Source organism: Oxyura jamaicensis, chromosome 1 (genome assembly GCF_011077185.1).
Source record: "Oxyura jamaicensis isolate SHBP4307 breed ruddy duck chromosome 1, BPBGC_Ojam_1.0, whole genome shotgun sequence".
Taxonomy (NCBI): Eukaryota; Metazoa; Chordata; class Aves; order Anseriformes; family Anatidae; genus Oxyura; species Oxyura jamaicensis.
This window is the reverse complement of record NC_048893.1, coordinates 114,615,936-114,640,772: the sequence shown is the minus strand read 5'-3', so window position 1 is coordinate 114,640,772 and position 24,837 is coordinate 114,615,936. Positions and strand designations below refer to the sequence as shown.

Sequence of the window (24,837 nt, the reverse complement as noted above, 5' to 3'; positions counted from 1 at the left end):
AAATATTATTTGACTGCAATATATCATTTGCTCAGCACCAAACAGAAACTAGGTAGGTGTTTGCAAGTAGAGTTTACCAGAAAGCAGTCTAGGATAAATAGAGGAAACTTACTTTTCACGATCATTGTACACAAGTACTGCAGACAGTTGTCCAAAATTCTCAAAGCTATTTTTCTTCAGTTGTTCTTGAGCCACTGCAAGGAGGAGGTGGAGGTCTGTTTCATATTCTTCTTTCACACCGTAATAGCGCCCAAGAGTCATAATTTCATGTTCTGAAAATGCTCCATCCGTGATACTGACTATCAAATTTCTGTTTACAAAAATAACATACTACATTAGTTTAAGTAAAATAGTTAAAAAGCTAATAATTGCTAAACTTCTGTGAAAACAACTATTAAAATGCTGTATTTATTTAAAATCTTTAAAGAAAGTATACAGTTAAATTTGAAATCCAGGTCTGTTCAAGGAGGTTTAACGGGAAGTACCTGAACTCTTAACTTTTGGAAGATGTCCATGTTTCCTCTGTAGTTGACTACACGGAACAAAACATATAATCATTATAGAAACCTTTTACCTGGAAATGCTGTACTAGCATGGAACATTAGCAGAGATTAGCTTTGTCCAACAATACAGTGAATTATACAGGCTATTATCCTGCTTTGTTCCTAATTGTGTTTCGCATTCTGCAATGTATGATTAATTATCTATAAACACAAAGCACGTACAACAGTTGCATAAAACATCATCGGAAGAGAAGTGGGGCAGAAGATACCAACAGAGAATGGTGGTATTAATCAAGTGTCATGCCACACTCCACAAATCACGGTGAAAACTGGCCCTGTTGGGTAGCTTTCATGGGAAAGCTGGGGGAAGGGAAACACAAATCAGCCACACAGAAAAGGCAGAAAATTACACCCAACTTATAATCACAAGCCCTCCTGACAAGAAATAAATAAGGGACACAGCAACAAGACCAGCTGATGCTTGGGTACTGTCAGTGGGGAATCAGATCCCACAGGGAAAAGCCTGAGATGCACTCTCCCAAGGTTGTGCTGCTCAGAAGAATCAGCCTAACCCAAGGAAGAAGAAATGTTCCTAAGATCCATCTGATGGGCCAATACTGGCATTGAATGACTAATCATGCCTGTTAATATCAAGGGTTTGTTGCTGATAATAGCACTGGAGTAATTTTAGGATAAGCTCCTGAAGACACTTATTGTATATCATCAAATGGAAACAGGCACTGAGACTAAGTTATAGTTTTGTTATACATAAAACTTTGGTTTATATTGTTGGGAGAGGGAAGAGAAGGACTGCATTAGAAAATGGTACAAGCTTTGCAGTAGGGATTGTGCCACCTTCAGTGATTATGGAGTTCCTCCTATGCCCTGCGTGTTGGCACACCAGGAAGGAAGAAAAACGCCAGTAGCAAGGAAATGTAGGCGGCCTCCAGCTTTCCTGAGAAAACTGAACTGTAGTTTACCTCAATAGCTACAAGACCTCTTGTCAAACAAACCTGGGTTAGTGTAACTATACCTTGGCATTATGATTCCAAATCTGTCTCAGGTGAATACATAATCAGTAGGATTTTTTAACAGCAAGCATCAACATCGGCCTGTGTGTGTCTCAGTCAAAATTAGATTACCTATTTATGATGCAACTGGATAAACTGCACTAGGAATAAACTTCACCATAATGGCTTCTGCAGTTAGAACTGTACCTTATGGCACACATGAGGGTACTGCATCACTGCGATGCAATTTCAAGGATCACCCGTCCTTGAAAATAAATGGACGAAATTGTTAGTGATAGAAAAAGATCAGACACGAGACTCAAACGGCTGGCTGAAGAGCAGCTGAATTCCTGAACAGTTCTGATAGTGGATCTTTTAACATCCACATCTGAACTGAAAGCACTGAAATTCAGTACCCCTTCAATTAGAAAATTTTATTAACAAATATAGTTTTTCACTGACTTTGTCTGAGATGCTTGTGTGGCCCTGTTCAAATGAAGATATTGCTGCAGAGAATAGGATTGCACTCACACAGCTATTCAAAAAAGGATACTAAACACCATATAGTGTCTACAATGACTAAACTGTTTTTTTTGTTTTTATTTTGTAAATCAGTAAGATCTCTTATTTGCAAAGACAGGAGATAAATATAAGGAAAAGACAAGCTGATGACAGCACCAAACCTCATTTTGAGTTTACGCAAGCTCAATGACCAAAACTTGGTCCATTTAGTAATATTATTATCTTAACACACACACTGAATATTATTATTTATGTTGTAGCAGCATTCAGAGACCCAGTCAAAATCGGATCCTCTTTTTTCAGTATTACTGCAAACACGAAATAGAGAACAATACCGCCTTGTAAGACTGGCACTAAATGCTTGGGTTGGCAAAGCTGAAAGCATATAGGTAGCTTTATTCATGTGAACATGAAATCCATGGGCTGGATTTCCACACACGGCATGGACTTTTCCATTGTCGGGATTGTTTAAGTCTTATCTTTTCTCAAGCCAGTTGGTGACAATTAAGTCACCAAAACCCTAGAGAAAATCATTGTCTCATTTGGGAATTAAGGAATTTTCTTGTGATTCCTAGGAACTAACAAGTGAGACACAAGACTCAGACACTGAACACATCTAAACTCATCCTGACAAAAAGAAACAAGCTGCAACAATTGTTCCCACAAGTTAGTTATCTTTTTTGTTGTCGTTCTAGAAGAATAATACAGATTGCAATCTGAATTTGGTAGAGAAAGAACAAATAATAATTAACTGCTTAAGAGAGCTATTTCTCAAGCTAAATTAAAGATAGGCATCTTTGCTAAAATCACATGGTTCTTTGTTTCTAACAGCAAATAGTCTTGCCAGTAGCTTCTGAGAAAAAGCAGTCTGGATAGGACCATGTGATATACAGACTTCTAAGATATAGTTATTTTCTCTAGCTCTCTCTTTAACAAAGCTTTCAATAGATCGAACAATAGCATTGGGAATTGCTTCTGTACACACCATGTATTTATTTCCTGGATGATGTCCCGTTGATGTGGGTTTTGAGAATACTTCAAGTAAATTGTATAATTATAATTATGTTTCACTACGTCTTACTTATAGGTGTATTTTTAAATTTAACTTGTATAAAATTATACAGGTAGAAAGGAAGAAACCTGAACTGTAAAATTTAGAGCACAGCAAAGCTTTAGCTGTATTTAAGATAAGAGGATTATTATGCTGGTTGAAGCTGTCACACAGATAATTGCCTGTATTAAAAATAATCATTTGTAGTTAGTTTTAGTCATGAAATGCCATGACAGATTTAAAATAAGCAGTGACGTAAACAAGAACATTTTAAATTGAAGGAGAAATACATATTCTTTTTGTAGAAAAATATCTGTGATTTCTCATAGATGCAAAGAAGGGCTCTCTTGCCTTTGTCATTGAAAATATTTCTTTCCTAAACTATGTGGATTTTAAAACAAGAAAATAAAAAAATGAAAAAAAAGAAAAAAAAAGAAAAAAGAAACCTGTTAAATATGAACAGAAACAAAATCTACTATTCACTATAAAGCATGGAAGTCAAATGTGCCTTAGAGGTAAATCCTTCCTGTGGCAGTGTGTGAATGATTCCTGTTAAATCCCGTTAGGCCCCACCAGAGGAGGGATGTGGACCATTAGTAGGTGCTCACAATGGCCTATGTGAGCACTGAGGCTAAAAAACATCATCACGTGAATTCCCATTTTCTCTCTTGCTCACGGAGAGGGCTACTGTTTTTTATTGTTGCAACCAAGTGCCTCCATACCATGGAAATAGACACATCTTACAGCATGTGACAGGAACAGCACCAACCTAAATTAAACAGCTGGGCTGTAATTAAATTTACATGCAATCAAACTTCTGCTTGATAAAATACAATTTTTAAAAAATCCCTTCTGTAAACAGGGAAAGTACAATCAACCCTTGTAAAAGTGTATTCCGCCAATTTTGTCATGCAAATGTTCTGAAGCCTTGATCTGCTCTTAGTACATGTAAGAAGACAGTTTTGCAAATAATTATTTCATAATTTTACTTAAAACCATAATTGTTCAATTTTAAAGTTACTGGATGCATAAATTAAAAACCTTTTACGAGTGTTACAAAGTTTCTTCATATACCCTTGAACTTTCAATTTTCTACTCTTCTTACTCTAGAAATAACATTTCCCCTCTGAATGCAGTTAGCAATTCAAAATCTTGCTTCTGTTGAGTAAAACATCAGGAGTCTAGCAACATTTTGACCAAAACCACTAGCTCTGGCTTCTCTTAATTTGAATCCTACTTTTTAATCACACTTTTTCAATTTCTGAATACCAGCTTGTTTTCATCTGTCACTACTTTCACTTTGACTCACTAGAAAAACCTTCTTCGGATCTATGTTTCCTCTGAGATGTTTCACAAGTATTTTTCTGCATTGGTTAACATTTCTATAGGGATGACATTCCATGCAATATACATCTACTTATACACTTTAGTTATTATGACATATATATAAATATGTATAGTTTATTACCACCGTGAAGAACAAAATGTTTCTAGGTAAAATCTCCTCCTCTGTTCCACATCATTAATAAGCATTGCTCTCACTACTGCTTTCCAGTATGTTTTAAAGATGCTTATCACTGTATCCCGTAATTTCAGTACACCTTGGTTCATTTATCAATGATTCATTCATTTACCAATCATTCATTTATCAATGATCCAAAACCCAAATAACACCATTTTCAGAAGGCAACTCAAACCTTCTTTCTCAAATTTCAGAACTACAATTAATTTGTTTCACTCTCTCAGGATGGGCTTTTCTTTATCCTTCATATTACTACTTACTTGCCCTTCTTCATAATTCCCTATGCCATCTCCATAAAAAGTAGACAGATTATAGTTTTGCTTTCCAGGTTACTTGAAAAGCTATCTCTCATTTCTGTTTTTCCAGGGCATGGGTTCACCTTCTTTTCCCACAAAGTCTCCAAGTAAATGTAAAGAAACATACACCATTTGTCAGCTAACATGTGCAAAAGGTGTCAATAGTAATTCACGCCCTATACTTTCTGGGGGAATGTGCCTCCATTAAATATTAAAAACCAAAACCCACCGTCTTACCTGAAAGGCTCATACTCAATCACCTTGGTATGCTCTGGGTCTGTGGCTGCAAACACCTGTCTGATTTCTCGTGAACGAGGCTCAGCTATGTCTTTCAGTTTCTTGAAGATGAAGCCAGCATCAGCCACAGAGAACTTAACAAAGGAAAACAAGACAGAGAGTTAAGAGAGAAAAGCACTATGCAACTTATGTAACAGCAAGAGTTATCAGGATGCAGGGCAATGCTGAACTGCTAGTTTCTTCATTGTTTCATTTCAAATGCATAAATCTGCAGCGTGTTAAGTCTGGAGGGAAGCTCGCTTCTGAAAAAAACTTGCTTTCTACTGAGAATTAAATAACAAAAAAAAAAATCATCAGATCATGCATTCTCAGAGAGCTTGTTGCAGACACATGAAAGGACATTCACTTTTGCTTCAAGCATTGTATTGTTAAAACCGAAGCAGTAACATTTGAAGTATAGATCTAATAACTTTGTCCTCATTTTGTGTTGGTGCCTGTCACTGAATTCTCAATTAATAAATTTTACCAGGTTAAAACTAATCTTTTCACCATTGGCTCTGATCAACTGTTCCAACGGATACGCTCACTCATATTATGTAAAACATACTCAGAATTAGCAGATTGGAAATCAGTTAGGAAACAATTTTCCCTATCATGTAACAAGAATGCTTATTTCTTCCTAAATAGACCATTAAAATAAAATTGAATTCAGATAAATAGAACTGGAGCACTTAGGCTTTCACCTTGTATTCAGATTGCTGTGTAAGAGCTCTACCACAGATTTATTTGCTATGTTCATCTTTACCATTAAAGTCTATGTATTTAGTCATTAAACTGGAACTGAGTCCAGATATTAATATCAGACATGCCCTTATATCTATCATGTTTTACCTCCTTTATAAAGCACAATGAATGGTCTGAAAATAGTTTTCTCTCATTTCTCCCAGTAAAAAATGTTCTTTTAATAAACAAGCACTTAAAATTTGGTATGACTGGTATTGAGGACTTCATCACGGAAGAGATGAGGCCTCACTCACTCTCATGCTGAAGTCTGTTCACAGAGTTGTATCCGTTCAAAGAGATCCAGGAAAGGGTATTGGAAGTCCTTATGGCAGGTATTGGAAGTCCTTATGGCACTGCCAGAGCAGTATAAATTGATCCACATTTAATTAATAAATCCGTGGTTGTAGGTAACATGCTCAAATTTAGAGAAGACTGCCACTGCATATGCAAAAACTGCTCCAAGTACAACACTGGCATGCAATGCCACGCAAGCCAGTGGTGTGGAGCAGCTTGACCAGCAAATCAAAAAGACTTAGAGACAGCAACTTTTTCAGTCCTCTTGCCAAGACTTTATTGTCCGGGCCATAAGCACACAGCATGTTACTGAAAAAGAAAGGAACAGAGATTGAGAAAAGGCTGGGCAGAAGGAGTCAACCTGCAGAATATTTAAAGATGGGCAAAGTGTCCTGGCTACTTAAAAACTGCCCTTTACATTGTCAAAGCAGTTACTTTTACATCTTTTTTCTAGACTATATATTGCAAACACCTATGTAAACATCTAGTATCCGAGCAGCCTGGTGATAACTCCTCACTCACTTTCCCCACTTCTCTTGTAGCTGTTGACATTCCAGGAGTCACAATCTAGTTTTGTTTGATTGTCTTGCTTATGCCTGAGTCACAGTTTATTATGTTGGATTCAATGCAAGCAAAAACAACCTTCGTGCCTGTGCTGCTGAAGACTACAAAGTTTAAGCAATTGAAACTGCTTCAGAGTTGATGAATCCATTTCCAAGGAGGCACAGCAATGTCTTGTTTAAAAGAATCCTCTTCAAACCTTGATAATACAATTAGAGCTGTGCACAATGCAAATGTTCTGCTCAGAAGCAAATTCACGGTTTCATCTTTTTTCATCAAATTGGAAAAGAAACTAAGTGTTGAAATGTTTTGAAAATTAGATTCTTCAAATCACTTTCATTACAGGCTGTGATCAAAATGAAAAGATTCATTGATTTTTTTCCCCTTAATTTAAATGCAATACAATAAATACATTTTTTGAAACAGAAAATTTATCTCATTTTCCAAAAGAAAAATACTCCATCTGGATTTCTTTCACAAGTGTTCAGAAAAGGTACTGATGCATTGTGTCAAAAGGAAACCTCTGTCAATTCAGAAGGAAAAAGATTTCAAATTTTAGAAATAACTGAAAAATAATATTTTTTTTTCTCTTCTTCTAACCATCTTCTGTCTCTGCTCTTCTCTGATGATTGCTGAAGTTCTTGTGGTCTGAGTATGCAGCCTCGATGAACTGAGGTAAACAAGGTGTATCCTTACTTCTGGAACTGTTGCCAAAGGATCTGAATAAAGCATCTGTCCTTGGGAGAATAAAATGGATTTTTCTACCATCTGTTTTGAACTCTTCACTGTGCAAAGAACATTTCAAAATTCACTTCAGATAAGTGTTTTTAGTGCTGTTTCTTCCCATTTTGCAGATTTTATTTTGGTAATATACAATCGTTCAGTCTGGAAAACTAAGATTGCGTTTATTTGCTTCAAGACAATCAATGCAAACAGCAGTTCCAAAGACCATTTACAACCTAATGATGCAGACTGCATTTTGGAGAATAGCTTTGATTTTTATTCTACCAGGAGTAAAAAGAGTCCAGCAGTAAGAAAACATAATGTATATAGCTTTGTATTTTACTGCTTAAAGCATTTAGCAGTCGTAACATTTTACATCAACGAGCGTTTGCAGACCTTCCTCGTTCCTTTAGGGAAGGCAGGGTGGTGCTAACTCCACGTTGCAAAGAAACCGTGCTGGGTTCTGCTATTTTCAGCAGAGTAAGCACAGCACATGTGGCCAAAAGGCAATAATAGAGTCAGACTGCATTTACCTCTACCTCGGCAGCACAGAGATGGCAAGGTGACACTCTCAGTCCCCAAGACTGCGCCAGGTCTCCTGGCATGTGGGGAGTCCTGCAGGTTCACTCACTGTGGTGAGCCAGCAGACAGGGAACAACTAAAATCTTCACTAAACCTTCTCCCTTCCCCACTCACAAAGGGTCTGGACTAAAAGGCAGAGAACATTATCTCATAGCTCGATAAACCCTCCTGGATATTCTAACAAGCCTGAGTAATGGGCAGCTCTGCAGAAGGTCTGCTGAAGGCACAATTCAGGCTGTGACCCCACCACGAGCCATGAAGCATATACAGTGCTCCAAAGGCTTCAAAACACTGTGTAGTCCGAAGGTCGATGTTCAAGATCACACGGTGCTGAAACAACTATCAGAAGAGGGACTGGGATGCTGAAATGCCTTGGCTCCTGAGCTGCTGCATTGTTTAGATGCATCTCAAACCGACTGGATCGGGATTGCACACAATAGGAATTCCCAAGTACACTGGGGTATTTTTTTTCAAATATTTCAGCACAAAGTTCATCATTAAAAAAAAAAATCTACATTTTTTTACCAAATGAACATAAAATCCCACAAAACGCTCTGGGACTCTTCTTTCTTTTGATTTTCCACCCCTGTATCCGTTCTTTTTTTGACCTTTGTGGCAATTGCTGGAGGACAATCCATTTCCTCCTATTGGATATATTTCAGGTTTTGGTGAATGAGGGCTTTTTACCAGACATCTGTGTAATGACTGGTAGCAAAATGTACACACAAACAGAAGCAGTCCAGCTCTTTATTACTGCTCTCCCCTTTGCAGGCAACTCTAAAAGACAGTGAAACTCAGTACAAACTGTAAGCCCAAATTCCTGACTGTGATTTGAATTTCTAATATTAAAATGGAAATGTTCAGTAAAATAAATATGTATGAATACAAATAAATCAAATCAGGGAATTCTCATCAGTAAGATTCTAAAGCTCTCCCTAGCTAGCATCTCCTACATCTACTGCTAGAGAAAGAGCACTGGGCCATGAACTTTGGGTGAAGAAATTAGGTAAAACCAATTCTGAAAAATATAATATAGATAAGATATAGTTCTTAAAGCCAACAGAAAATAACAAGAGCCTGCTTCACCTCATTTGCATGCTTCTCCATATAGTTGATAGTGTACTCATCAGCATCCACCAAAAGAAAGTTGTGGCCATGGAAACAAACTCTGGCTCCAACAAACAGATCCTGAGCCTTGAAGTATTCAGATGGCTCACTCTTAAAGAGCTCCTGCCCAGGTTTCTTAATGCGACCTCTTTCCAAAAACTTCCCACCGAGTATCCCTATGGGAATAGAATTGTAAATAATTAATAGTGGCTTTGCTCAGGAAAAAAATAAAATAAAATAAACCAAAAAAACTACTCCAAACCAGTCAGTTTATATTTATATATTAGTTTTCATCCTTGAGTTTCTTGTCTCAAAATGCGTCCCCCCCTTCTTCTCATTGCTAAAAGAACAGCCTCTACCAGTGTCCACAGCAACAGCTACACTGTGCATATTCTGTGACATGTCTCATCTGAATGCCTGCCAAACACCTTCCCTTTTTTCTTTTCTCTAAAATGTGAGAGAAATTTGCCTCCTCAAATGGTTCCCATAACCCTGCTGCCAGCCTTGGGACTGACCCGTGAGAAATGTAAGATGCGAAATGCAAGATCCAGGCAATTATCCTTGAACGGTTAAAGTAAAAAAAAAAAAAAAGAAGAAGAAAAAGAAAAAAATCCACAACTTAGTATAATACAGTCCTACTAAGATCATGAATTCTGGTGCACTTTAATTCTAACTTGCAAAATTTTAAGGGCTTTTGAATATGAAAAAGGCAGGAGTGACATGACACTATCTTCTACATACTCTTCTGCCAATGCGACTTACCTGTGATCTGTTATTTCCTTTCTGAGCACATATGTCACATTATTTCTTCTCACATTATAATGATTTTATTCATGCCACTGGAAACTGCACATTGTGCTCAAGGGTATGTAAGATACTAAAAGGAACATTTTTCTTTCCATTAATATCTTCTGGTGCACCACAAGATTACATCACATTTACCAAGCTTTCTAGAAAACAGTCTGTCACATGTCTGTTTCATCAGGGTATGTGTCCTACAACAACTCTGGAGTGCCTGGGGTTTGTTTCCTGTTTATATTTGAGCTTCCAAGCCAAAAGCCAAAAAGCATACTTCGGTAACATTTAATGATGTTTTACATATTAGGTGGTGATGCGAGTCCAATAAAAGGCTGATGAACAGTGTAGTAAAATGCCATTTATAGTCAAAATTATAAATGAATGTGAAACCCAAACTACTTATTAAATCGGAGTTTGGATCAGATGTCTTACTTAATTGCTTTACTTGTACCATAAAAGCAAAAGACAAAAAAATACACGAGGGTAATGGTCAGGTCTAGCTTAAATCAAAAAACGATTCCAATCACTAATGTAACTCTATTCTTAACACATTCCTTTTTACCTAGCTATTAAAACAAATATGAAAATTTTACATTATAGAATCCTGGCAAGTGTTTGCAATATTTAAACAAAATCGATCACGGTAAGACTGAAATTTTACTCCTGTCTCTGTTTTTCCCTGCAACTGCTCATTTGGATTGTAAACTTACCTTAATGCCTCTGTCTGATAATTGTTTTTTAAATATTATGGGTGAGTACATTTCGAGTGGTATAAAGAAAAACAACAAAAAAAAACTCATTAGGTTAGAGATTTTACACTGAAACCTGATGAGAAATTTTGATGGAAATCTACAAGAGTCGGGCTCAAAGCACAAAATAAACACCACAACCAAAGACCCTCTTCCATTAAGATCAGATCAGACTTTGTAGGTGTTTGTACAGCTGCTAGTTTGGTCTAGGGCAAAAAAGGGGTTGTGAGATATCCTACATGGGGAACCAAAGTTCTCTTGCTTTGACCCCCATCTCAACAAGTGCTTCAAGATGTCCAGCACTGTGTATTTCAATTACAGTTTCACACTGTTACTAATAATATGAAGTACTTCTCAGCAACTTTCAGGTCCCTGGACTTAGAAAAGTAAGATCAACTGAGGTCTGAAACATTTTTATTTGCCAATGTGTATCAATTCATGCAAATAAAACAGGAAAAGATAGCCCTTTGAACCTGTGCATGAGAGAAGGGGTCACATTGTTATTCTGGGAGCCATTTACTATTTTAAATCATTCCCTAAGAAATGTCCAGCCTTACTCTTCTCACACCCTGTTCACTTCAACAACGCTTCTGCTCCTCGCAAGAATGTTCCTCTCATTCCCATTTTGCACGCCTTACCCTTTTTCCTAGCCTCTCATACCTGACCTCTGCAATGCCTTCTCATTCTTAACCTCAAAGAAACTTGGTCTCTCCTCCTTCAGATGTGACTAAAATGAGGGAAGAGGAAAGGAGAAGGAATAAAGGAAGGAAATGGGAACAAAGAAACCTCTGCAGTCCCAGACCTCTTTCTGACTTCTGCTCTATCCCTTCATCTCTACTTCTTATCCTGCCCCTTCAAGGCTGCTATCGCTAAATGCTCCAGAGGGCAATTCTTAGTCATATCCTTCCACGTAGTTCTGCCCTCTCTGAAACAGTCAGCTTCTCCATCCCCTTTAACAACCCAGGAAAGCTGAAAACCAATTTGCTGATACTTGCCTTTCGTACGTGTCTGAAAGCATTTCTTTATTGTTGGTATGCAAACTTGCTCATTTACAGTTTCATGTTTTGTTCAACTAGCAATAATTAATGGGGCCCCAGCTTCAAACCTAGCATATATTCTTACTCCAAAAAGCCAGGGGAATAATCTCTGACCTTGCAACCATGCTGCTGCCAACCCGGGTGACTCACCACATCTGCACTGCACAGTGCGTGGGTCTGCTCCAGGTGCTATGCGATAAACTTGGGGTCTTAAGACACAGATAGCACTTTTGTGTGTTCAGAATGCTTGGAGGTATGCGAGGGCTGTGCTGTGGTCTAAATGGGCAGTGTTTAGAGCAGAAAACCAAGGGCATGTATTGCAGCACCTGGGTGTGGCAGAAGAGCCTGGGAAGGGTTTTTGAATGTGCAAAACCTCCTGGGATAGTGTTAGATAACTGATAAGGGTGGAGCGAGCCAAACCTGATGCAGCCTTGTCCTCACTGCCTTGCAGATGGGTTTTCTGGAGTTAAGCATCCTCCAGGAGGGGCCTGGGCTCTGTGGGGCCTTGTCTAGTTGGAATGGTGCAAAGGAGAACCCGGAGTGACAGACAGGCAATACAGATGATAGGGATCCAAGATTCAAACTCTTCCCTGGACTCAATTTAACAGTGTAGCTGTACCCTTAGCATCATTTGTGTCTCCAGACAATCAAATGTAATTCTTTAGTGCAGAACTGAGCTGGTCTTGAGCTTCTCCGCAGCATCACTTAACAAATACACATACATGTGTGTATATCTTTAGCCATATAAAAGAAGTTGCATAAATTAAAAGCTACTGGATGGAAGAAAACTAGTAAAATAACAATGACAGGACACTGCTGCCATAAAGCAGTGTTAGATCTTTAAGCTACACTTGAGCAGGGCTACCTGGGAATGGTCAGTGAAGCCTATTCAAGGGCTCTGCACATTTTCAAAACATTCCTCAGAAAACTGCTTGTATTCAAATGGTGGGTGGGGTCTCCAGAGCCTGAAGCTAAGAAGAATGAAGAGTCCTCCCAGAGACAGTCTTTGCTGTAGACAGTGAGCTCTACCTGCTCTCAGGGTACCAAACAGGTCAATACTAAGTGCAGTGAGCTGGTCACCATTGCAGAGTGTACCTGAAATAACATACTAAGGCTCTCTGTGCCAGGAAGGTGGTAGAGGACAATTCAAACAGTACCAAAAGAGCTAGTCAGGAGGTTCCTCAAGAGCCTTACAAGGTAACTAAGGAAACCTTCTATTACTGTTTTTCTCTTGTCTTTGAGAGAATATGATTTCCTGATTTTTTTCTCCCAATGATTTTATCAGAGGCTGACAGCAATCAGTCCTTCAACTGCACATCTTGAGAGTGGCCAGAGCTCTTCTGGATGTTTACTAATGTGAAACTGTTGCTAAAGATGTTTTGTGGTCTTCACAGAAATAGGCTAATCTCTCCAACAGAAAGCCACTTAGCCAAGGCTCCCCTGCCTTCCTGAGTTACAGAAAGACTTCCTGCCATCCTTCCCAGTGCTGTGCCAAATACATACACACAAACACACACCCACTCTTGTACCACAGGGCAACATTCACTCTTTAGATGCTCAACGCTGCATGATTAATGATAATGTATATTAAAAGTTGTCACAGCTGTTTTGCCTTCGTGAGCTGATTCTATACGAAGGATGTTATATAGGCATCGTAACACCATAACACTGCCTTGAAAAACAAACGATTTACTCTTTCATTCTTAATGTCCTAAATTTCCTGATCCTTTTTCACATCAATTACAATACAATTCCTGTATGTTATCTACAACAAAAGCAAATGCTTAAAGGCCAAATTTGCAAATTAAAATGTAATAAAAGTTCTAATACATTAAACTTCCAGTTCCCAAAGGACATCATGAAATGCTGTCATACAATGAACACCATTATTCTGAGCGATGAAGATTATAAATTATTATGACATACAGCGACGTAAGATAATGCAGAAGAGGTGCTGATGTAATTCCCACTGCATTTAAAAAGCCACATCCCTGCTTCTGCTAGTGCTGACTCCAGCCACAATGTTTACTGTAAACTGTAATCAAATGAGCAGGGCAACTGAGACTGATTGCAAGACATTACTAGGTCTTACCTGAGTTTCGCTGTGTATGTTCATAAACTGAAATGGTGTCATCGCTCAGGAAGTAGCAAATAATGAATTTCCGATCCTTGTCAATGGGACTATCAGTAACAAATTTTGCAAGAAAGCGCAGTATGTTACTTTCCAGACCACTTCTAAAAAAGATGTAAGAAATTAAAAACAGAGTGTGAGAAAAGTTTTCATCACTTAGAGATGTGTTCCCCTGAGATTTTAAAAATATATTAATTGTGTTATTCCTGGACCAAGAAGGATAATGGCTTAAGGTTCCCTATTTTTCTAAAAAATCATTTTCAGCTTAAATTAACTGAACCAACAAGACTCAGCCAGATAGAAAGGAATTATTTTCAGGGAAAATTGCTTCTCTGCCAAAGCTCTGAAATGAATTTGTATTCAAATTCAGTTGCAAATGAAGCTTCATGTTCTTTGCAGAGCATTTATAGAGGAAAAATGTATTTAATGTGTATATTTTCAAATCAAATTCTGAATGGCAATACATACAAGGATCTATCTCCATGGAATCAGGCCTATCAGATGATCTTAGTAGTTGGATATCTGTTATGTTTTACATGATGTACAGTACCACTATATGCACTACCAAGTCTTTCCCTAATAGCTTTCTTCTTTTATGGAGGTTTTACATGTGGTTACTGTTTCTCTAGCATGTCAATTTGCTGTTTTGTGGTCTTCACAGAAATATGCTAATCTCCCCCACAGGAATCCACTTAGCCAAAATCTCCCCTACCTCTCTGAGTTACAGAATGACTTCCTGCCATCCTTCCCAGTGCTGTGCCATGTAGCCACGTTTCCACTTTGGCCTTAACAACCATCGCCTGACAAGGTGTTTCATTATGGAAAGTAAAGGGTTAACACTTTAAAACATTGTTGTAGCAGAGAAAAAAGTAAATGCCAGAAAGTCAAGCATAAAGAACAAATCAGTGTTGGACTGCTCTAGCATTCAAAATTCCTGACTAATTCCTGGACTACTACTTCCATGAAACTGCCACTGAAGACAGCAGGAAGGAATGAGGGATAGGAGGGACAGAACACTCGCATTCTCAAAAAGAAATTTTGCTGAGGTCTGAGAAAATTTGAGTTCCATGTCAGTAAACTAGTCCTCCTGCACCTGTCCCTTAAACCTCTGATGAACTCCGTATTTTGCCAAAAAATGACATCCGTACTTAACATCAATTGCCTTTGCAAAAAGAAATGATAAACAATAAAAGACTTGAATTATTTTTCATCAAAATACCTGTCTTTCTCCATGAATTTCTTGAAATCTTTCTGGGGAGGCTTGGGAAGCAGACCAATACAGGAACATAAAGAATCCTCTTCAGAACCAAATCCAGTATACGGTGGAAATGTTTTTTCTGGTTTTGGTGGTGGTGGAGTTTTATATGGAACTGGGGTGAAATCCTCTGCAATAAATACAGCAAGAGCAATTTATTATTGTTCTTATGAAGCCATTCTACTAAGGATTTAAACTTCCAGCATGAATACTTATTTCTGCATTTATTTCTGCCAATTTCTGTAACAGAGTACTAATCAAAGTCAAACCAAGATCCCTCCTACTGCTACAGAGCAGAAAAAGACCACAGAAGCCAACAGTGAAATTATTGTTTCTTCACAGGTTGCAGAATTTTACCTATGATCTTAAAATGTTTTACAAAACACATTAACATAAACAGGCAAAAGAAATGACAAGTGTAGTTTCAAAATGGGACAGAAAAATAAATGAGCAATTCTAAATTTATTTTTTAGTTTATCCTTTGAGACCAGGTTATTAAGTAAACACTTGGCTTAGGAGTTTCTTGCCCTCTGCTTATCCCAGGGGGAAATAAATACATAAATAACTAAAATTTTATTCATTGTTCATATCATGCATATATGAGAAGAATTTTTAAAGTTTATGTACATCTTGGTACACTGATGCCAATAGCTTCAGTCTGCATCTCAACTTCATGAAGAATTGTGGAAGGTTCATATTCACTCATTTTCCCCACTCTCAAATCTTTTTTCACAGTGATGAATGGTCCTGACCTACCCTAGATACACAGAGACATGACCAGTTGCAGACCTGCATTCAATTCCCATATGTGTTGCCCCCCAAATCCCTGCTGCAGTAAGGTCCCTCCTTAATCCTGTATTAGTGAAAACCTTGCTGCTCCATTTGTCCCCGTATTTCTTCCCTGAGCTGCTGTTTCACTGCAACACAACTTCCAGCTTCCAATGAGGTCTGCATAAAAATTCGAGGGGGATAGTCACCTTAGTCACCTTCCTTGATTTTCAGACAGTTGCTGTCCATGCTACCCAGGCTGCACTTGGCCACCACAGCTCTGGTGCCCACCACAGCCTGCAGGGCCTTTCCTGCCGCAGCACGGGTGCAATGAGAAGGTTGGAGGGCTTGCTGTGGTCCAGACAATGCAGCACTGTCCAGGTGGAGCAGTGCCACCTCCACACCTGGGCTGGCCAGAGGTGATGCCCCAAGGAACCGAGAGCTACCCGGGCTACTAAGTGTAGGACAAAAATGTGCAGCAAACCGGAGAGGAATCTGGATAACAATGTGCAGCCCAGGAGGCGAAGAGTGATGTAAGTGACCAGTGAATTAAACTTCACCCCACAAAATAAAGTTGTTTTTTCTCTAAAACTAAATTTGCTACACAGAACTCAATAGAGATGAATAACTTACACTTGTAGCTTGGGTTTCAGTACGATTGAGGCGAATGATAAAACTGGTGTTCCTTTAAATGTTTTCTGCAGTGGTTTGTTATTAAAATGTTTTAAACTGCAATATATCAGAAGATCAAAGCAACCTACTCTTTTAAACTCTGACTTGCCTAGCAGCAGTATGAAGCTGAAAAATACAAAAAGAATTCAGATGCCAGAGTTTTTCTTTAACTTGAAACACAATGTGATTTTCTTTGGCCTTTACCTGTTACAGTATGGCCTAATGGAAATGCTAATACCTTTCCCTGAATCAGGAGACAGGGGGGTTGCAAAAACACGCCAACTTTTTTTTTTCTTTTTTTTCCATAAAAACTATGTGTGCCCTGTCTGTATCTCGGAAGAACAAAGGCCAAGCCCATATGCAAAATTCCACTCAGAAATTTTCAAAGCTTCAGAGGCAAACAATAAATGTATGTGTAAACATGCACCAAAACTTGATTTTCTCAACACTGTTTGTGACAAAACTGCTTCTCACGACATTTTCAGTGTGCCATGTTACGTAACATATACATGCAGTTCTTGGTACAATAAGCGCTATGTATGTAAATCAGCATATTGAGACAGAAAATAAAAACAATACCCACTGGTATTGATTCTGTATGCCGAGTTGGTGCGTGTTGAGTTACTCCAAAATTACCCCTGTAGTTGCCAACAGAAATATATATATATATAGGTTTCATAATATAGGTTTTCTTCTGCGATGTGGAACACACACAAACCCGACACCTCGATTAAGATCACTCCTGCACTCCAACAGTGCCACCTAGTGCGTGTGCGGCAGATGGGACAGGGAGAGCCACGCAGTGTCACTCGCTTCTCTTGCTCGGGTGGCATTAAGGTAAAAGCTGTAATCCGTAGGCAATACAGCCGTACTAATAAGGTATGATGCAAAGAGATGCAATGGCTTTCGGCTGTGTCAGACTGCTGCCGGCTCCTTTATCGCCTCCCAGGTCTCTTCAGGCAGCTGCAGGACATCGGTAAGCCAGCTCTCCTGAAGGGCTCATAACCTAGGTTCTTTGTGTTATTTAGAAATCTTAACAGTATTTTTTATTACTCACTACATTACGCTGCATTGATATTTCCCCCTCGATGACTAGAGGCTTGGAACACCGTATTTTTAGCAGAAACAGAAACTCAACTCTGTACAGCTTTAAATAACACACTTCCTGCCAACACCGTTTGGAAAGGCAGGACGTCCAGTTGAAACTGTAAACTCAAAAGACAAGCGAATGCATTTACATGCAGGTCACAGTATATGCACATTAACGCTCATGCATAAGGCATTCGTTAAGAAATGCTAAAGCATTTCCCTTTACATGTATTTTAGCATATATAGATGAAAATTAGATGTATAAACTGAAAGGAAACTACAAATTAAGAGGAATATTGTGTTAGTCCCAGAGAGTATGTTAAACAATCACAACCCAAGCTTGGGGTAAATTAAATCCAAAGAGAAATTCAGTGCTTTGTTTCTCATCCTTTCCCCAGCGTAAAACGATCTTGTTTCATTCAGATTCACTAAAGAGAATAATGCAAACATCTAGTCTTGTGCCACCTACAGCTTCCATGATTTTAAAGATTATGTATGCAGACTCTCTCCTGTGAGCGAGGAAATTCAGAAAGAATTTTACATAGAGAAACACGGTTTAGCAGACTGGTTTAAAACTTGTTTCTGCAACTTTTGAACAGCCAGGTAGGTGCATTAGACTAAGAGCTATGAACACGTTCCAAACTGTTTTCATCTTTGCTCTGCCATGTACCATGAGGGTAGTATCAGACAGACAACTTGCACTTACACACAAAATGCACCCCTCTCAAGGTTATCACTGTTTCTTAAGAAAATTACGTCCATTCTGGAAAAGAAATCAATGCTCTTTTCTCCTAGGCTGTAGCATTTTCAATGTGAATTTACAGTGGGTAGCAGGTAAATTGAAAGTCTTGGGTTACAAATTTCTAGTTCCAGAAAGAGTAGTAGAGATATTTTCCCCATGTACTGTTTCAGCCCTTATTACTGCCTCAGTTGATACCCAGCAGGAGATGGGCTGCCACTGTGGTGTTTATTTCACCTAGTATATCAAACATTTATCACACACTAGTAACTTTTTCTCATGGCATCAAAACCTGAGTGAGAGCTGAACAAGCACTGGAAACACCAATAACCAAAACCAAATCCAGTCTCTTCTTTAGCATACAATTTGAAGATGACACAGCCTTCTCAGTAAGAAAAACTGAATTCCTCAAAAATGATTTGTTGCCACAGAGGCAGCATTAAGCTAGCTTGAATGAGATTTTTTCTGCTTTCAGTTTCAATAGACATTGCGAGATCATAATATACACTGTAAGATTACCTTCTGCCCTCAGCTGATGAACCGTAGGAAAACCCTCACATGTTAGATAAAAACACATTTCAAGGAAGAGTAAAGTTATATATATATATTCTGGATCAGAGTGATAACCATATTGAATATCAGCATATAGTGGGCAGGCAAGAAATTCTACCTTCGGAGGAACAGGACAGTCACATCTAAGCATTACAGCCAGGAACAGGAGAGAGAAATCCCACTAGCCTTGGACAACAGAGGAAGTGGAGTTAACCTGGGGAGCTGGCATTGCTACTATGATGTTCCTTACATGTAAGAGGTATAAGAAACAGCCAACACTTGGTTTTCATGAGTGTTTCACGACTTAGGTAAGAGGTAAAACAAGAAAGCAGAACCAACATCTTCACAACTTTTACATGCAGCAATCAAAGCAAATCCAGTCTTCACAAAATCATGTGTGCAGCTAAAACATGAGAGTGTTTGTTTTGATTCAAAGAAAATCTCCTCTTAGAGAGTCCTACTTCAAGATTATGCCAGTTACCTGAGGGGAAAAAAAGGCATCTGCAAATGCCCGTAGCACTCCCTGTGTAGATTTAGATCCTGCAGCTCAGCCCCAACCACATTTAATGGAGAGGTTAGACGCCGGAGAGACTCTGATCTCCAACGAGTTCAGTGAAAATTGGCAGCAGGCTTTAATGCCCCCACTGAGGGAAACGCAAGAAGTCAGCTGTTATCCAGCAGCAGCTGCCTGGCCAAAAGCACACATGCACTGGCCAGCCGCTCACGCCGCACGCTGCTCTGCCCAGGCAGCAGGTCAGAGAGGGAGCCTGAGAAATGAGGGGGTGGGAGAGCGAGGAGAACCGGGACATGCGAGGGATCACAGGGTGCTGCGAGAAGGCGTGACAGGCCTGGGAGGTGCCGGGACGTGGAATAAAAATCAGCAGGAAACCAGATTTTACTTGTTTTGTTCCTGAAGGAACAATCTGTTGTTTAAGAAAGGACAATTTATACTCAACTCAGTGCTGAGATACTGTATTTAGTTAGAAGAACGAGTATCAGCTTCCCACCATTGCACATCAGTGTATTTCATGTTTCAGCTGAGTGACCACAACATCTATATGTTGGCCACAACACATGGCTATAGAATATTTTTGTCCTCTGCAGCTTCACTAACAGATCTAGACAGATGATATCACGCATTAAGCTATTTTTTTCTTGAATTCACAGCACTGTTACATGACAGTAATGTCATTAGCTTCCTACTGAAGGGCGTTAGCCATGTTTACCCATGGAAAAGCTCTCCTTTGCTTTTCACAAACACTACGAAGAGCAAAACAGGCAGAAACAACATTGGAAATACATCAGATACCATAATCATGCACTTCAAGGGAAATCCAAACTGCCCTTAATTCTCCTAAAGGGCAAATTCCATTGGCAAGCAACTGATGCTGAAACTGCAGAGTCAAAAATAAATGTCGGCCTCTTTAATGACTTTGGCAGAAGAGTATAAATTGAAGGGGAGTAATGTGAAAACACAATAACAAACAGCTGGACTGATGCTGTGAGGTGCTGAGAACTGCGCCTTGATGTAAGAACTCATTTATCCACTTGCTTACTCTTACCCAAGTAAATGGTCTCTCCAGATTCAAACTGCAATTAAGTACGTTTCAGTGTTTAATTGGACTGGGGCAGAATGCTGGGCACTTTGTGGGATCAAGCCCACTGAGAGTACCTTGTATGTCCACCGGAAGCAAACAAAATTGGTAACACACTAAGAATAAAATAAAACGCCATGCCATCCCCTTTTCCTTTGAAACCTAACTGCTTCTAAGACAAAAAACTACCCTGATTCCACTTCCAGACCCTACTAACTAAAAAACCATACCAACATTTTCTTTAATCCTGATGGGGAAAACGGGAAATAATTTCACAGAAAAATATGAGAATCTCTTAGCTCTTAGAAAGTGTGTATTTCCTGTGAACACGACAGGCATCATCAAGACTGATTTTTTTGTTGTTGTTGTTAGCCACACTCTCTGCCACCATATATCTTTAAAGTTATGTGCAAAACACTACTCAGTTTTCTGAAAGTCTCAGCTAGTGCATGTCTTTTTATGTCACATGTTGAGGAAACAGAAACTCTGGAAGGAGAACTGAGAAAAAATCGATCACAGAAAAAGACGAAAGGACTATGGAGATACTGAAAGAATTGGGTTTCCCCAAGCAGCCTGGGATGGTGTATTGGAACAGATAAAATATGTACAAGGTTTTCATAAAAGAGGATATTGATCAGTTGTTCTCCATGTCCAGCAAAGGTAAGGCAAAAAAGTTACTCTCTCGGTTTACACAAACCAGCTTCAGAGTAGCTATTAAGCAGCTTTTCTAACTATGGATTTAAGACAAGATACCTCAGGAGGCAGATAAATCTCCCCCGCTGGAGGCTGTTGATAAAAGCCTATACAAATATCAGTCAGTGACTGTCTATGTATATACACTGTCCTGCCTCAGAACAAAGGGAAAGGACAAGATCACCTACAGTCCTAATTTTCCATAACTCTTCACATCAGCAACTTCTGACTTCTACTCACTTGCAAAGCACCTAACTTTAATATCCAGAGCCATAACCAGTAACTCATGAGCCAGCATTATAGCAGAGGAAGGGCCTTTGGGTTTGTGTAACACGTGGTAGCACTGTTTGGTTGATACAGAATGGTCAGCTGCATTTCATTTATCACTCTGCTGTGAATAAGAAATCCCCATTCACTGTTCCAGGATATTTCACTCAGACAGAGGATACTGCTGCCAAACAGAGGCAGCGGTCTTGGCTGAAAAAATTACAATGCAAGAAGCCCCTGTTTTGCATCTCCAGAGTTAGACTCATTGTTATTATAGATAATACTATGGTTATTGAACGTGGCTTCTTCACACACTGGCTAGTGTATGAAGAGATTTATTTTGGCACAGACATTCCAAGCTATTATTTAAAAAGTTATGAAACATGTTTTGCCAGTTATGAAATTTAGCATTGCAATGGCAGCACTACATTATTTAATTCCCTCAATGCAGCAAAGAGGCTCTGATCTAAACACTGCATTCTATCAGATCATAAGTCAAGGGAAAAGAAATAGTCTACCCAGGTATTTTGTTTCTCAATGTCAGAGAAAGACCACAGTAGGATTATTTCAATCATCTCTGAACAGTCAGACACTTAGCTGTATTTATTGAATGAATAAACTGCCAGAAATTAAGTAAGTTATTTTTGCAGGAAGATGTCTATAATAGAACCATTAGCAAGTCTGACTGAGGGAATTCAGATACAGATAAGCGAAAGACCCTATTGTTACACATTTCCAAAATGATTTTCCATTATGGACATACTTGCTAAATGCTTCCAGAATTCAGCACTGAAACCTCACAGAATAAGAACTCTAATGGTTCAGAATACATAAAACAACACTGTAAAAAACAATAATGTGATAGACTGCTACTGTTGTGTCAGGAAATCTTATTATGTGACGATTCTGACATCCATATAAAATGAAACATAGTATAATGGGGAATAATTGAGCCTACTCACCCACTCACCTCATGTTCTTTATTATCTTCTGACTGCAAACATGGCTATTGGAATGGGAGGGGGAAGTAGAGAAGAAGAAATGGCAGTCTATTCATATAACTATTTTGTCATTCTAGTTTTAAAATAGAGGCAGTTAGGAACAGAACACGTACATTATGTGTTGTTTCTCAGCAGAGTAACATGTAAGAAAGCCCTTCTGGATCACCTGCAAAATTACCGCTTTGCTGTTCATAGCCTACAACAGATTGTTATTGCTAAAGGTTTTAATGAACAAGTTTTGTCAGTAATAAAATTCAAAGACAGTTCTGTCAAACTCAGAGGTATAAAAATGCTCGTAAGGAAAGGATAAGTGTCACTACTTACCGATTCCATACTTTGTTCTGTAATAATCTTTAGTGAATTCATCACAATCACAGAGTAATATCTTCCTTCCCCAAACATTAATTACTTCCCCTATTTTCAGGTCACTGTCTTTGTAAAATTCCTGATGCACTGCTCCTGTCTAATAAAATTGGGAACATTTATATAGCAACTCTACAAACGCAGAATCATACAACCTTTCTTAAAATCCAGGTCATTTAGTGTGCGTGATTTACAATATAAAAATATAACCTTCATACTTCATTTGCACTACAGGTACCTCACCTTCACAAGCAAGGCACATTAAACCTCAGTAGTTTTGATTTGAGCTACTCTCCAATGTCAACGCTATTTTATAAACAACTCTCCTTGTTGTAGAGGATAACAACAACAGAAGTTACAAAAACTACTACAAGGACATTCAGCTGCTTGAGGCATGCAATAATATCTGACCTTGCGATTGTCCAGAATGTAACGGCCTCTGTTTCCCACTAAATTTCCAAACACGTTGAGAACAGTGCGAGCGGTGATTGTGCCTGGCTGATACAACCCGGTTGGAGCATACTGCAAGAAAGGAGACCGTCTGTTAAGAAATGCAGTTAACAGTGAAGAAAGAGAACACAGTAACTTTGGAACTAGCAGTGTTTTTATAGATTGACTGTTATTATAGTGTTTTTATGGGACAATTTTTAGTAAATTCTGAGGTAACTTTATGCCACTGAACCTAAAACCCTGCGTGTAGGTAAACAGAAGCATTCAGGATCTCACTGCACATCCAAGAGTAAAGTTTTCTTATTTCTTGGAAGCAAACAGAAAGCAGAGATTAGCACACCCAAAGTAGCACATCCTTGTCAACATCTGCTCTAAAGGCTACTATTTTGACTGGTAATAATAACAAAAGCATGCCAAGAAAACACTCAGGGCCAGTCCTCCTGGGCTGAACACGGGGGATTCAAGTCAGCATGATTCTACTGGGATAAAAGTTATTTTTTGTTTGTTTCTATTGTAAGCTTCAAAATTGCAATAGCTATTTTTACCAACACTATCAAACATTAAACAAGTAAACTACATGCTTTTTAAAGGGTGAGAAAGCTGCTGAGGCAAGGTAACCAAAGTGGTTTATTTAGTCTTAGCACCTTCCATGACACCACAACTTTTGGCTGCTGTTCTTCTCAAAATTGTCACTGAATTCAGAGGAAGAAGCCAGCACTTAAAACTGAAATGTGCACTTCCCTAGTAGTACAAGGGGTCTGTCAGCACAGTCATTGCTAAATCAGCATCTCAGAATGCAGGATGCACTTAGAACAGTGTGTTTTGTTGTTAGTTTTTTACTGTAAAGTCTCTCATATACCCAAGGCTTCATAGATAAATTACAAATATTAGGACAGGAGGGAAAAGATTACATGGTGTTTTACTCCATCTGTAGGTTGACTTTACTCTGTCATCGGAATCTGTCTTGAGTGTCACAGAAGTGTATCCAGCTCATTAACTTTATAATCATAATAAGTTACACAGGACTCAAACCCCTTGAAGATTTCCCTGAGATGAGCCTTTGCTGATAAGCACCTGATTAATGCCTGACAAATCCTCTTCATGAATTCTTACTGACTTTAACTAGCTTTCCATAAGGTCCCAAATTTACGAATTCAAATTTAAGAAATCACTCTAGATTTGCTAAAAAGAAGTAATATTACTGAATACTTAAACTGGAATTTTCCAAAAGTTCCAAATGTAAGTCCCATGAATCAAATCTGAATTCATCTCAGTTTTATTTTAGTTTATCTACCAATATTAATTAATTTTCCAAACTTACTTTACTACATAGCTTTATTAGTGCATTTACATTAAGACGCTAATATGGGAGAAAGGAAATAGTAGGATATCTTTCTACCTAAATTCTATCTCCTTTTAATTTAAGCATGACAAGCGTAAACTTAATTTTTTCCATTCCTTAAAGTTATATGAATATTGCATAAAAA

General features: G+C 38.5%; 1 protein-coding gene across 3 annotated transcripts in view; it reads right to left on the bottom strand.

The window, feature by feature from the left end:
* EFHC2 (EF-hand domain containing 2) overlaps positions 1–24,837 on the bottom strand; it is a 60,074-nt gene that overhangs the window by 13,802 nt on the left and 21,435 nt on the right. For all 3 annotated transcript variants that reach the window (XM_035315971.1, XM_035315972.1, XM_035315970.1), the window contains exons 6-12: positions 23,312–23,422; positions 22,862–23,000; positions 15,126–15,291; positions 13,868–14,010; positions 9,171–9,367; positions 5,142–5,275; positions 113–310 (exon numbers count right to left, since the gene is read on the bottom strand). In XM_035315971.1, the coding sequence (XP_035171862.1) occupies positions 113–310; positions 5,142–5,275; positions 9,171–9,367; positions 13,868–14,010; positions 15,126–15,291; positions 22,862–23,000; positions 23,312–23,422 (1,088 nt within the window). The remainder of the gene's footprint in view (positions 1–112; positions 311–5,141; positions 5,276–9,170; positions 9,368–13,867; positions 14,011–15,125; positions 15,292–22,861; positions 23,001–23,311; positions 23,423–24,837) is intronic.